The 15,404-nt window shown below is 40.7% G+C and overlaps 2 protein-coding genes across 2 annotated transcripts; one reads left to right on the forward strand and one right to left on the reverse strand.

Moving 5' to 3' along the window:
• Window positions 1-2,148: 2,148 nt before the first annotated feature.
• LOC105454929 (serine protease inhibitor dipetalogastin-like) lies at window positions 2,149-6,842 on the reverse strand. The gene is made up of 8 exons (XM_011697908.1): window positions 6,550-6,842; window positions 6,235-6,417; window positions 5,653-5,796; window positions 5,095-5,247; window positions 4,243-4,407; window positions 3,464-3,661; window positions 2,908-3,069; window positions 2,149-2,331 (listed from the first exon to the last, which is right to left on the reverse strand). The coding sequence occupies exons 1-8, from the start codon at window positions 6,605-6,607 to the stop codon at window positions 2,300-2,302; spliced, it is 1,095 nt and encodes a 364-aa protein (XP_011696210.1). The 5' UTR covers window positions 6,608-6,842; the 3' UTR covers window positions 2,149-2,299.
• A 1,275-nt stretch (window positions 6,843-8,117) lies between these two features.
• On the forward strand, window positions 8,118-14,154 carry LOC105454930 (coatomer subunit beta'). Its single transcript, XM_011697909.1, has 8 exons — window positions 8,118-8,238; window positions 8,636-8,987; window positions 9,073-10,011; window positions 10,084-10,319; window positions 10,425-10,763; window positions 10,845-11,444; window positions 12,056-12,367; window positions 13,853-14,154. Exons 1-8 carry the CDS (start codon window positions 8,236-8,238, stop codon window positions 13,889-13,891), a joined length of 2,820 nt encoding a protein of 939 aa, XP_011696211.1. The 5' UTR covers window positions 8,118-8,235; the 3' UTR covers window positions 13,892-14,154.
• Window positions 14,155-15,404: the final 1,250 nt, after the last annotated feature.

Consider the following 15,404-nt stretch of genomic DNA (forward strand, 5'->3'; position numbering starts at 1 on the left):
TATTTATTATTCTATTTATATATATCATAGAGTACTTAAAATTTTTACCTATTCTACTTTGCTAATCTTAAGTCAATCACAGCGGTTTTCTATGCAATATAATTAATACTAATTGTGGCGACGCTGCCGCTCCGCAGTAGTGCACACGGTATGCACGCGCCATTAATACGGCGGACGCCATTAATTCGGCGGGCGCCTTTATGGCTGCCCGTCGTATAGCGCGCTTTCTCGAAAGCACATTCAAACACGATTTCATTAAGAAAGCACTATATGATATATATGTACAAGACATTTAATTTTTCAATTTTTATTACATATAAGTATATATAAAATTGCGACCTTTTATCTTAAGAATGTACTGATAATTACATACTTAATTTAAAAATATTTTGAAATAATTTTGACTCACACTTTATTACAATCATTTTTCTTCGAGTTATTCTGCCGTCTCTAAATCGTGTGCGATTATCGTTAAAAATTTTATATTAAGTATCGCCAGCTTCAGGAGTACCTTTTGTGTAAAAACCCTACTGAAATGTAGTAATGCCACTGCTATAACATTTTAGTAGTGTTTCTACTGCCACTAGTTATTTATTTTATTTATTTTTACGCGTGGTATGAATTTAAAACGAAAGAATCTAAAAGAACCACTCACCACCACCACCAACCACCACCACTCACTACCTCCACCCATCTTAACTACCCACCACCACCATTTTTTATATCATGTAATTTTTAAAGTAAAAAATTTGTTTTTGAAAATTTTTTATATCATTTGATTTTTAAAATAAAAATTTTTTTTGGAAATTTTTTATATCATTCATACAAATCGCGATTACACCTTTAACAAAAACGATTTTTTTAGAACATTATTATTAAATCCCAGGATTTAAAATGATACATATATAGTCATAATTTCGATACATACAAAATGACAAAGTTTACGCAAAAATAGTTGGTAATTAAAATTTAATTTCAAATTGTTTAAATAATTCATTATTTTGTAGATAATAATGAACTGTATTCTAAATTGTCTTCTCGCAATGCTGTTCAAATTTTCAAGGAAAGATTTTCTTCTTTCGATATCATTGCGCGCTACGCAAATCGACGCGAAATTGATACATTCTCACCGAATAAATCGATTAGGATTCTGTTAAAATTGAAGTGCATATGAATTATCCCAAAAAACCTTACATGTAACGCTATCACCGCTCATCATTCGTTTCTTTTCTCTTTTGCCTGCATTTCGTCCTGCGTGTATACCTTTTATGGAACCGCGGTGATCGTTCAAAAGGATAGCCCTGGACGCGACCTTAACCCATTCAAAATAGCTTCTGTTTCTCTGTCCCTCTCTTCCGAACGTTGGAATTACGTGGGAAAACATCGTTCGGATAAATTATATATGACGTTCTACGAGATTACCTTATGCCATTCGCGCGTCCCACCGGGATGACTGATCCGCGCAGTCATTTAGACTTACTTAACGAACCCGTGGACCCGAGCTCGAGGCACCGCTCACATGCATTTACACATCATATGCACTATCATACAATGTATATACATGTTTCTGCAAGCGGTAGTGCAATAAACTTTTAGGGATAAAGGGAAGTATGATACAATCTAATTCGACGAAATTCTCTTTTTCACCTCTCCAGAATTTTAATTCCGTGAATTTTCATTCTTGAGAGATAAGAGTTGAAAATTAAAAGACTATATTATTATTTTTTTCTTTCTTTAATTCTTAAATATTTCTTAAATATTATAACGGATTGTTAAAGTGATGGGATTAGAGAAATAGAAATAAAATCCATAATGATACACAATACATTTTTATTTACTAAATTACGTTTAATTACATTTTTTTTACATCTTAACATAATATGTATAATATATAATATAAAATTAATTCTAAAAAAAATTCGTATCACGCATTTATCATCGTTATGCACTAATGTTGAGCACCAGCCCAAAATTGGTGTTTTTATAACAGGAATAAAAAGAAGAGAAATAAATATCATTATTTTTCTCTCTGTCCATATAGCGATAAAATATAAAATTGGTGATATTGTTTACATATTTACTCTTATTTTAGAGTTATATTTTTGTATACAGGTTATATTTTATATAGAATTTTTTTTTACTTATTTATATATATCGTTTTTAACGTCTTGGAGAAATAAGCTTCTGATTCTTCCGCATAATTCAAGTATTTTGATATTTTTCCAACGCGCATGATAATACAGTTTCTTCTGTGCTTGATACTCTTCCTTCCGCCGCATAATTTCTGACAATATCTTCGTTAGCATGGACCGTCGTACCTGTAGGAGATATCTAACAAAAAAAGAAGAATGTCTCGTTATCCAGCTTTGAAGATGCAATCGGTCGATCGAAAAACACTTTGTCTCGAGAGCAAACGATGTCTCCCGCAATTATGCTCCATGTACTCATCATCGCGTTTCAACACTCGACAATGCATGAGATATGATCTTAATCGGGAACAATCACCGTTGTCGCACACGAATACGCCGCAATTTGTCCTACGGCGTAATTTCGCGTATGGCTCAATAGAATTTATCGCGCGCGATCGCTTCTCTTCCGCCGTTTGACGCGCGACACGTCACACGTAACAAGGTGCACGTCAGAAAGTACATAGCCCCGAAAATTACGCGTAAAATTGCGTTTTTCCTGTGTGTTATATCGAAAATCCACGTCTGAGACAAAACCGAAATTACGCGAAGCGCGCGTATATACGCGTATACGTAATTTTACGCGACGTAAGCAAGTTAATGAGCGAAGAGAATTCCGAGTGAAAATGCCGTCGCGCTAACGCGAACGCGGGAGCATCTTAGCGAAGACGGAATAATCCGTGATTTATCATGGATGTGCCGTGCAGTTTACGAATCTTACCCCTTTCCGGGGAGCGTAATTTAGCGCACCAAAGGGCCTCCGGACTCACGTAGGACCGGCCATCGGTGCCGCACACCGGTTGTCTGTGCTCCTCATCCGGTACCGAACCGCAAGGTTGATCGTCCGGCCCGGAACAGGCTCCGTGATGCTTCAGAAACACATCTGCGGGACAAATAAGATCGCGGGACGTTAATGTAATTGTCCACGTCTAAAATAATTCTCATAAAAACAATGATAAAAAGGAATGATGAGAGAAAATGAGAAAAAGTATATTTTGAAATATAATTATTTTCTTTAATTTTGATATATAAGAGTCGTAAAAATTATATCACTTGTACGAGGATTTTATCAAAGATCAAATTTTTCATAGAGATTTTTTAAATTTATTTTCTAAACTTAATCCACAACTTGATTGCGTGATGAAAATGACTGAATTTCGAGAGATGTCGGCGATGTGTTCAACAATTGGACCGGCACACTTGGGTGCACCTTGAAATAGCTATTTATCGTCGAGTCTTTCACTTTTCATCTCTCCCTCTCGCGACACAAGACTCACATTTGTCGTGACGAGTGTGGCACTGCAAGTGATGTATACTCTGATACGTGCGACCGTCGTTCCCGCAAACCTCGTCGCCCGTGGTGAAGTCGTCGTTCGCGAACTCGCCGTTCGGCAAGACCGTCGTATTCGTGTGCGCCTCTACGCAGGATTCGTGACTGTGCGTGTTGCACTCCCCGTTGGACATTACTGTCAGATCTGAATTTAAAAAAAAGGAGGGGGAGCTATATTTGCACAGATTTTCTGAATTATAAAGTAAGCTATGCTTGCGCAGACTTTCTAAATTAATAAAGTAAGCTATATTCTCGGAGGCTTCACTATTGAATGAAGAAACGAGCTATATGTAAAATGTGTATTATAAGAAATTAGTTTTTGCTTAATTCATGTATCTATTCTTTGACGAACAAATATGAAATCTTCTATTGAAATGAATAAAACTCAGTGAATTTTTGTCAAAAAAATAAATGTTTGTCAATAAAACCTAAATGTATTCGCCAAAATAAAATCCATCTCCAAAATAAATCTTTTTGTTGTACGAAGACTACGATTAACTCGCAATAATAATTAATTGTGTAAAATAAAATTTTATCGATATTTCGGCATTGTTTTTGGAGAAATCGATTTGAAACTGGCGAAAGCATCCGTCGATAGAGCTTATTGATATATATAATGATATATATAATATATATAATTATATATAAATATATAATTTATACTTGATACTTTATATAATAGCACATTATTACGTTTTTTTAATAATTAATATTATTATTACGCACGTGGGCGGTAGCAAAGAAAGACGAAAGGATTTGGATACGTGACTCCATCGGACGCGCAGACCGGATTCCACTCGTATCTCGCTTTTGCGATGTCACAAGCCGTCGCGGCATAAAGCCCGTGAACAAATTCGACGCGGCAGCCGCCGTCGTGAATAATTTGCAATCCTAGGAAAATAAAATAAATCGTGATCAGGCTGTGTGATTCATGATTAATTGAATATATCATAAATACGCAGGTAACGTTTCTCAGTGATTCTTCGTATAATTTTCGTGATAAGTATGTATAAAAAAATCGATTAATTCTTACAACCGCGAATATTTTATACGAATCTCAATTTTGTGAATCTGCTTTCTATACGATTATCATTCAAGTTCAATTTTTGCTTTAAAGATTATCTCAGTGTCGCGTTTGGTCTCGTCGCGATTATTCTGATTGCTCTAATTTTTCCGTTCTCTAGGAATTACGATAATTCCAATACACACGAAAAATCTCTGGCGTATCTCGCTATACGGTCGTTCCGCGCTTTAATGAAGTTAATAGAAAATCTGCATCGCCGTCGGATAACTATCTTGATCTCGGATGTAAATCGCAATCCATCGTCCGCAGAGGGATAACCGGAGATGGCGGCGGGGGGAGGGGGGGTTATGCTCGACGAAACATTTAGTTCAAAGCGGGACCGTAAATTAATTCAGCGCCAACGCGTCGCGAGACTTAAGAGAGCGCGAAGGTACCGGCGCGCGGCGAGAGCGCGCGCGGAGGAGTTTGAACGTTATTTCCGACTGCTTGCCCGGGCAATTAGGCGAGTCATAACTAAACGCTTCCGCCGTATAACTTCCGCCGTAATCCCTTACCGGGATTATATCGTTGCAGGCACTTGAGCTGCGCCGCGTTCTGATAAGTGAGCCCGTTACTGGCGCAGACCGGATTCACCCCGTAATGTTCGGTGCCGCCTCGGTGGCAGTGATCGTTTTGTGGGCAGTCAGTTATCGGCACGGCTGTTAGATCTGAAACGGATTACAGGAAAAGATTCGCGGGTGGTGAAAATTTTTTTTGTTCGCGATTAACGAAAATATGGTCCATCGAAATATCGGTAATACACTCGCATCTTTCGGTTCCGAGAAAATTAGGGTTTTATTATATTAAATTAAGCCTTCATAAGTTAAATTATCTTTATTAAATTAAATGTATTGAATTATCTGCAAAGGCATCAAAGATATTTCTCTTGATAAAATTTTAATGTACTTAGGAAATTTTTTTAAGTACGCGCGGAAAGAGCAGAAAATGTTATGACGTAAATTCAAATTCGTATTATCGAACTTTTGTCAACTTCAATTTTAATATTAAAATAAAATAGATATATTCATTAAATATACACGCGAAAGACGAGACGACTATCACCTAGCGCTTACCACTGAATTGTTTGTGACGAACGCATAGCAAAGATTGCATATTACTGTAAATCTTTTGGTCCGAACCGCAAACCGGATCATAATAGAGATTGACGCTGCAGTATTGTTCGTTCTCCAAGCACGGGCCGGAGTGCAACGTGGCAACTAAAAAGAATTTTAAGTTATTGAAAAAAATTTTAAACAAAATTTTTTTATTTTATCTAAATTTTTCTATACGACTTGAAATGTACTTATCGATCAATATCTCGATTATTATATATTATCCTCAGCTTAATTAAGGCATTATCAATACTCTTATGCGTTATCATGCATTTTTGTCAACATACAGAAGTTAATATATTTTGAAAAATTAGTGACATACTCAAGAAACATTATGATTAACAGCATTTAGTATATATATTTTTCAAAACTTCTGATACTATATTATATAACTTTAATTATATATATATATATATTTGTAAAGCACGACTTACAAATTAATATCTCATTATAATTTTAAAATTGTGATATATACATATTTTTGCATATACGACGTATTGTCGTAAATATTTTCTAACTGAGAAATAAAGGAGATTAACTTACCAGTCCCGCGACCATGATGATTTTTGCAATCTAAGTAAAAACTGTTGGCGTAGGTCACGCCGTCGTCGCCGCACACTGGACCGCCGTATATATCCGGTGTGTCGAAAATCGTGCAATTCTGGTACAATGCCATCTTATCGTCCAAGGTGAGCGCCAGTCCCGTTTGACCGCACATCTCGATCACTGCAAGATTTTTTAATTTTCTTTTACGAATCGTTTTTTCATTTTTTTTTTCGGCGAAAAATCTGCGCGTGAAATTAGTTAATAGAATTTGCATTAAACTCGGGCGAGAAACGTTAATGAAACTCGAAATACCGAAAAAGAGAAGAAGATGCAGATGATGAGAAACGTAGCGCGCAACTGAAAAGGACATTGTGCCGTTAATGCGGTTTCAATTCGAGTTGAAGAGCTCGCCGCGACGTAAATCACACTATGCGTCCGATCGTCCACCTGCGCCGCTTTTTTTCCTGTCCGATTGGATATATTGTTGCGCATTCCTCTCGTCTCGTAATAATCAGGGAAACCGATATCGAATACGTGTCACTGCCAGGCAACGCTAGCGAATTCAATCGTAACAATGCGTCATTATTGATCCCCCGCCGCCAATTTATCCCGCTGATTTAAACGTGATCCGTCAGGTAAATTTAATATTTTGTCGTACGCGCGTAAAAACACGTCACGAATAAACGTGTTTCACGTAATACCGTTCTCTTATCGGCAAATTAGTCAGCGTTAATTTGAAAAGTGACGCGTAATGGCAAAAGAACGTGAGGAAAGCAATAGAAAGAAAGAGGAAGCGAGAGACCCGGGAAAAAATTTTTTATATAAGAACATACATAAAAATATATAATTATATATAATTATATATTTGCAAATTATATCCATACATATCAATATATGTTTCTTTTGTAAAATTATTTTTTAATACAAAAAAATAATAATAATAAGAAGGAAACATAAAAAATAATTAAAAGGATCATTTTTATATTGTTTTTTTTTATAAAAAAATCAAGTTTAAAGAAATGAGAAAAATTGCTCATATATAATCATACATAAATTATTAAAAAAATATATATATATGTAATTATATATGAACAATTTTTTCTTATTTCTTAAAACTTGATTTCTTGTAAAAAAAACGATGCAAAAATTATTCTTTTAATTATTTTTTATATTTTCTTTTTATTATTATCATTTTTCAATTGTATCAAACAATTAATAATTTTACAAAGAAAAGAAACATGTATGGACATGTATGGACATATTTCGCATTTAATTATGTATAATTATATATAATTATATATTTTTATACATGTTTATATATATATTTATATATGTAATTCTTATATGAAAAAATTTTTCCCGGGGAGAGAAAGAAAAAGAAAAAATTAAAACTCATTATTCTTAATAATATTAATTATTTATTAATTATCTATTTTAATATTAATATTAATATTATATAATTACAGCAAAATATTAACGATAAAGTGTATAGTTCCTTGTATTACAACTTTTTCCACGGAAACAGAAAGGAAAAAAGAACATAAAAGTACAAACAATCAAAACAAAGATAAAAGTAAAATCCTGTTAAGTTTGAAGATTTATTTACTAATTAATTTTTATCTTCAAAAGTGATGCTGCTTACAATCGATCTGCATTATCACCTGCAATAATTATCTGCATTTATCAAATTGCTTGCATTATCGACAGGCAATTATCTATTGAGTTGTATTACCAAAAGATAATTGCCTGCATTACCGTGCGATAAACGTTATCCAGCGAGTAATATTACCATGCGGATCGCGCGCTCGAAAGGTAATCTTTGCCCGTGCGGAATTCGACGGGTACCGCCGTTCACCGGGTGCAGGCGCCATTTCGGTTCCTCTCTCGCGGCATTCAGCCACGTCCTAACTTCATGGCAGGCGTGTCGTGTTTGAGGCACTGTTAATGCAGTCACAGCGGTCGTAATAGTGGATACGGTGAAGAATCAACGGTAACAAGATGGTACGTAGAAATACCGTAGCGAGACGAGATTAACGAGACGCAGGGAGAGCGTGTCTCGGCACGCAACAATACCCGCGAGCGCCGATACTCCGTTCGCTCGTCGCGTTGACGTTTGTTCCCTGACACGTCAAAACATCCTCTACCTTGCCAGGATGACGAAAAATCCACCCACCTAACGTAACTCAGTTTCTCTGCTTTCAATTTTTTTTCCCCACACAAATTCCGCGAGAGGAATAAATTTAACGCGAATCTCGCAGACGTGACGTGCACACGTTTGGAATAAAAACCACTGTAAGATGATAGTTTCGATGAGCAAATTTAAAAAAAAAAAAGAGCACAGTACGGAGCTCATCGCGCAACGAATTTTAAATAATCGAGAATCCTCTCTGCCGTATAGCCTCTAAGATTAGACATCAAGCGGAAGCTGACGGCCAGATCGGACAGAGTGAAGAGCGTGGATCTCCATCCGACCGAGCCATGGATGCTGTGCTCGCTGTATCAGGGCAACGTGAACATCTGGAACCACGAGACGCAGACCCTGGTGAAGACGTTCGAGGTGTGCGACCTGCCGGTGCGTACGGCCAAGTTCGTGCCGCGCAAGAACTGGGTCACCACCGGCTCCGACGACATGCAGATCCGCGTGTTCAATTACAACACCCTGGAGCGCGTGCACTCGTTCGAGGCGCACAGCGATTACGTCAGATGTATAGCCGTGCATCCGACACAGCCGTTCATACTTACGAGCAGTGGTAGGTAGTTAAAACGTCGTTTGTCCATCAGGCTTGAATTTATTCCCATAAATTTATACAACGCAGCGACGTGTCTTCCTTGCAGATGACATGTGGATAAAATTGTGGAACTGGGAGAAGTCCTGGATCTGCCAGCAGGTGTTCGAGGGTCACACGCACTACGTCATGCAGGTCGTCTTTAATCCGAAGGACAACAACACCTTTGCCAGCGCCTCCCTGGACAGGACCGTCAAAGTGTGGCAGCTCGGCTCGCCCACGGCCAATTTTACTCTGGAGGGCCACGAGAAGGGTGTCAACTGCGTGGACTACTATCACGGCGGCGACAAGCCGTACCTGATATCGGGCGCCGACGACAGATACGTCAAGATCTGGGATTATCAGAACAAGACCTGCGTGCAGACTCTGGAGGGCCACACGCAGAACATCTCCGCCGTGTGCTTCCATCCGGAGCTGCCGATCGTTCTCACGGCCTCGGAGGACGGCACCGTCAGGATCTGGCACGCGGGAACGTACAGATTGGAGTCCTCCCTGAATTACGGCTTCGAGAGAGTGTGGACCATAGCGTGCATGCGCGGCTCGAACAACGTCGCCATCGGGTACGACGAGGGTAGCGTTATGGTTAAGGTCGGCCGCGAGGAACCGGCCGTCTCGATGGACTCGCTGGGCGGCAAGATCGTGTGGGCACGTCACAGCGAGATCCAGCAGGTGAACCTGAAGGCGTTGGGCGAGGAGGCGCAGGACGGCGAGCGGCTGCCGCTGGCCGTGAAGGACATGGGCGCCTGCGAGATATATCCGCAGACGTTACAGCACAATCCGAACGGACGGTTCCTGGTGGTCTGCGGCGACGGGGAGTACATCATATACACGTCGATGGCGTTGAGGAACAAGGCGTTCGGGCAGGCGTCGGAATTCGTGTGGGCGGCGGACTCGAGCCAGTACGCGGTGCGGGAGAGCAACACGACGGTGAAGGTCTTCAAGAACTTCAAGGAGAAGAAGAGCTTCAAGCCGGATTTCGGAGCGGATGGTACGACATCTTTTATCTCTCATGTCATCTTCGCGTCGACTTGACTCCTGTATATCGTTTTGTCGCTTGCAGGTATCTTCGGCGGATTTTTACTCGGCGTGTCGTCCGGGTCTGGCCTCTCCTTCTTTGACTGGGATTCGCTAAAGCTGATCCGTCGCATAGACATACAGCCCACGCACGTGTACTGGGCCGAGAACGCGTCGCTGGTGGCGTTAGCCACGTCGGATCAATATTTTATACTGAAGTATCACGCGGACGTTGTCGCTAATGCCACCGAAAACGCCGAGGACATTGAAAACGCGTTCGAGGTACGTTCGTACGCTCTAATTATATTTAGCTTGGTAGTTATATAGTTAGATTTAGCGAGTTCTGAGTATTTTCCATTTCTAATTCTTATCAATATACATATTTAGATGGTAGCGGAAATGAGCGAGGTAGTGAAAACTGGCTTGTGGGTCGGCGACTGTTTCATCTACACCAACAGCGTCAATCGCGTTAATTACTTCGTCGGCGGCGAAGTGGTCACTGTCTCCCACCTGGACAGACCGATGTACTTGCTGGGATACGTACCGAGGGACAACAGATTATACCTTTGCGACAAGGAACTGTCTGTCGTCTCGTACTCGTTGCTGCTGTCAGTGCTGGAGTACCAGACCGCGGTTATGCGAAAAGATTTTGAAACTGCCAACAGAGTACTGCCGACAGTCCCGAAGGAGCACCGAACGCGAGTGGCTCACTTCTTGGAAAAGCAGGTGTGCAATTTGTCGTGACATTTGCCGTCGCAAGTGATTTATATCGAGAATTTTTTTTTCAACTTTATCTCAATCTTACAGGGTTTCAAAGAGCAAGCTCTCGCGGTGTCGACGGACCCCGAGCACAGATTCGAGCTGGCACTTGCGTTGGGAAACCTCGCGACCGCGCACACCCTCGCCAAGGAAGCGAACAGCCAGCAGAAGTGGCGGCAACTGGCGTCCCTCGCCACGCAGAAGGGCAAGCTCTGCTTGGCGCAGGAGTGCCTGCATCAGGCGCAGGATTTCGGCGGCCTGTTGCTGCTGGCCACCAGCACGGGGAACGCGGATATGATACAGAAGCTCGGCGCGGTGGCGGACGACACGGGGAAGAACAACATCTCCTTCCTGTCGAACTTCATCTTGGGCGACGTGGACAAGTGTCTCGACATCCTCATCAAGACGGACAGAATTCCCGAGGCGGCGTTCTTCGCCAGGACGTACGCGCCCAGCAAAATCTCGTCCATCATCAAATTGTGGAAGGAGAAGCTGTCGGCGGTGAGCGAGAAGGCCGGGCAGAGCTTGGCGGATCCTGAGCAGTACGAGAATCTTTTCCCCGGATACAGAGAAGCCCTGAAGGCGGAGAAGTTCTTGCGGGAGGAAAGCAAGAGAAAGATTCCAGCGTCTGCATTTCCCACCGTTACGGTACGATTATATTTTGTTGATACTAGCGATAATATTAACTTAAAATAAGAATCAAATATTAGAATCTCAAGTTATCGAAATGGAATTGTGGATACGCGGATTAGCGGCGCGCCAAGCCGATTGATCGAAAAACAATAAACTGCAGTGGTATTAATACGACGCAAATCATCTCGCCGAGATCAGTCCATTATTCGTCTCAATCTCGAGCGACAGGTACAATAATAGCTGCAAAAGCGCAGTGAAGGAGTTGAATAATATTTTTCTGTAGGTCCTCGTAATCACGTGATAAAATCGAGTCACGCTTGTTACTGATAATAAAAATCTTACGTCCCCGCATCTTTGTTATCGCGTCGTTACAGCTCGGGAGAACTATATATAAAATCGATCTCGCGCTCGACGATAAATCTTGGGTTTCGCCGACAAAGCGACTCGCCGTGTCATTTGTGAAATCAAAGATAATTCGTAATCACATAAATTTTTTTAACGAATATCTATATATATATATATATATATTTGCATATAAAATATATGTATCTAAGAATAAATATTTACATATTGTTAGATGCGTTACAAAGAAATTGTGTAATTGAACAACATTAAATTAATTTTAGCCTAATGTCGAGCGAAAACCGTTGGAGGATATGTTGGCCGCCGAGCAATCGGGCGCGTTCCAGTACAAGGGCAGCGTGAGCGGCACCTCCGAGAGCGAGGAGAAGCCGACCGAAGCGATGATCGACAGACTGCAAGATCTCTCGATATCAGGAGTGAAGGACAGCCTCTTCCTAAGTAAAGCGTTCACCGCGGAGCAAGAAGTACCTGAGAAAGTAACGACGAAGCCCACGACGAGTAGTTCCAGGCCTCTCACAGTGGACGACGACGATCTAGACATCGATCTGGAAATCGACGATAATATCGATACTACAGTGAGTGTGATGAATTATTTGTAATATTTCTAAAATAATTCTTTACACATATGCGCGCGCGCGCACACACACACACATGGCATACAAGCATAATTTCAACTTTGCTTTTATTCCCTATGTAAAGCGACGTCTACAATGAGACGTAAAACTTAAGATTTAAAAAATTGATCACTCATAGTCGATTATTGAAATGAATAATCGACTATATGATTGGTCAATTTTTTTAAATTTTAAATCTCAAATCTCATTGTAGACGCCGCTTAAGTCTCGTTCCTTCTTATTCGCTTTGTATTTCTAAAAATATGCATTCTACAATCAAGAACATTTTGCAACTGTTAGGCATTTTACAATTGAACGAGTGAACGGTTTACTTTAGGGTAGCGATAATCTACATAAGAGTCTAGTAATATAAGCATCGAGCCTCGTAAGATCGTCGAAGATAAGCCGAAAACGAAGGAGGCGCGAACAAATAAGAGTTGGGAGGGCGTACAATTAGGCGACGGTTTAATGCTCTTAAATATGGGCGTAACTTTAGACGGGTATAGCATTACCAAAACACGGCAAGAGAAAGGGGGCTGCGCGACGGGGCATATATACTATACATGTACAAATCCCGTGCACACGTGCAAAATACACCGAAATGCACGTCGTATTTACGCAACTCCCGTACGTGTATATTATATATCGCGGGGGCAGGTACACGTGTAACGCGATTAATGCGTCGCCAAAAAAAAAAAAAGAGCAAATCGTGGCGCGCAAATGATACAAGTGAACGGTGAATGCAAAAAGTAGCAGGACAGCCCAATACACCGCAAAATCCATTTAGACGATGCCGCGTGGTATTAACGACGCTGCGAAATTAATGGAAATATATTTTCAAAATTAACTCGCTCTCTCGAAAAGAATTTATGCATTCAGATTTATGCAGCTTCACCGTCAGGCTGCATTCAAATGTACGTATGCAACGCGAAAATCGGCGGCAGATAATCAAGCCTCTGGTCCACGGTGGTGTAACTGATCCCGAACGCGGGAGAACAGTGGTACGCGCGCAACTCTCTCTCTCTCTCTCTCTCTCTTTCTCTTTTTCTCTGCGAGCTTTTGCGAAAGGCCTCGAGGGCTTGTTTGCTGCGAGGCAGTCACGCCGCATTTTGTTTACAGACTTGTTGCCATAACACTCGACTCCGGAGTCGAACCGTACCCCTCCTACTATAAGGTTCCGACCATTACTACGTTTTGTCACGCTCTACCTCCCTTTTTTCCATTCACTCGCGATGCGAGTGTTTAGGAATACCTGCGTTTCGATATTTCTCGTTTTTACGATTTTTTAAGAGAGGACGGAGGAGGGGGGGGAAGGATTGTGAAGTTCAAATGATCTTTTAGTTCTTTTATTATTTTATCAATGCTTGTATACATTCCCTAAACATTAATATTGAGGAAGGTTTGTGCTTATAAAATAACTAAATTATCTTCATTTTTCTATTCCAGGGTGTCAATCTCGATGATGATCTTCTCGAGGAAGATTAACCGTTGAAACGGAAGACGAATGGCGTACATCTATCGTACTGTCATTCCCCGTCTGCCGCCAGTCATTCCCTGCAAGTAAAGAAGAAAACGACGAGAATCGTTTAGCATCGAGTATTAAAATTAAAACTCATCCCTGTGCGCAAGTGTGTTTGTATCGCTGCACGGATTAACGAAGGTAAATGCAGCGCGATATTCGCCGGTTACCACCGGCGACTAAAAGTTAAATATATTGTTAATATAACGGGAAGTATAATATGTGCCCCTATGTCGTACTCCGTTTTATTGCGAACGTTTCCGTTTCCTCGTTCCTAAACGCACACATTTCTTTGATTTATCAAAACGTGCAATATACAGTACGTCTCCGAAAATAAGGGGATAGAGAAAAGGCGACGTTTATTCCCTTAAAAATTAGAAATCGAAGATTAGTTTATTCCCTTAAAAATTAAAAATCCAAGATTAGCAAGAATATCTTGACACCAATTGGTCTTTATTAGCAATTTTTATTAGCAAGAATATCTTGACACCAATAGGTCTCTTTTAATTATAAGAGCCTAAATTTCAAGATTTTTCCCCGAATTAAATTTCGAAGGCACAAATAAGTGCCGCGATATTGCTTCGCGTTCAGTTCGAAGCGGACTTTGCCAGAGTTTTAGTTTGGAGTTTAGACAGATAAGGCAGGAACATGCGATATGTTTTGAAAAATATCTCGGACGATGAACCCTTTTCGTTCGCGCGAAAGGGTCGACCCTAAAAATTCATCGAGGAACACATTCAAGGCGCTGGGCATTTCCAACTTTGGAGTGGCCAAGGCCTCGGGGCTGAGCCCGGGTATATCAGCTGCGTGTATTTTGTCACGCGTTGCATTTCCCTTTGGATTTTCGGGCCGCGGCCGGGAGTGCGTGCGTAAATGCCGGAGTCGAATCGATACACCCGTACGTGTCACGAGGTGCCGGGGGGAAAAACAAAGAGGCGCAGTTAGCACGAGCCGTACGTGCCCGGCCGTGCACTCACGAAAGAGGGAACGGGCGTGCGTGTGGAGGCAAAATACACTCGTTATTAACGCCAACAGGAAAAGGAGGTGCGAAGAGTTAAACTTGTCTGAGTTAACCGAGAAAATAGCGCGTAGGTCACTACTATTCTTTTTTTTCTCGTAGGAACAGTAAAACGCGATGTCGTAGCAAGTTTTTTTTTTTTTAATTTAATCGTGCAATATCGTTCCACAGGCGTCGAAAACGTGCATTCTTATTTGTGCGTAACGTTTCAGATAGCGCACATATTTGCCGACTCGAGTATAACATCCCCAAATAAGATACAAGACCAATGTAGCGAAATTATCATGTAATTGTTTTAAAATATTGACACCGCAATTAATTAATAATTAAAATATTGACGTTGAACGCCAACACAAGCGTGCGGCGATTATTCCGATATCGGAACGTTCCTGCATGTATGAGATATGCGAATTCAACGCTCTCATCGCGTTCTTTTTTTTTTTTTATAATAGTAATATTGC

Source organism: Wasmannia auropunctata, unplaced genomic scaffold (genome assembly GCF_000956235.1).
Source record: "Wasmannia auropunctata unplaced genomic scaffold, wasmannia.A_1.0 LD335972.1, whole genome shotgun sequence".
NCBI lineage: Eukaryota > Metazoa > Arthropoda > Insecta > Hymenoptera > Formicidae > Wasmannia > Wasmannia auropunctata.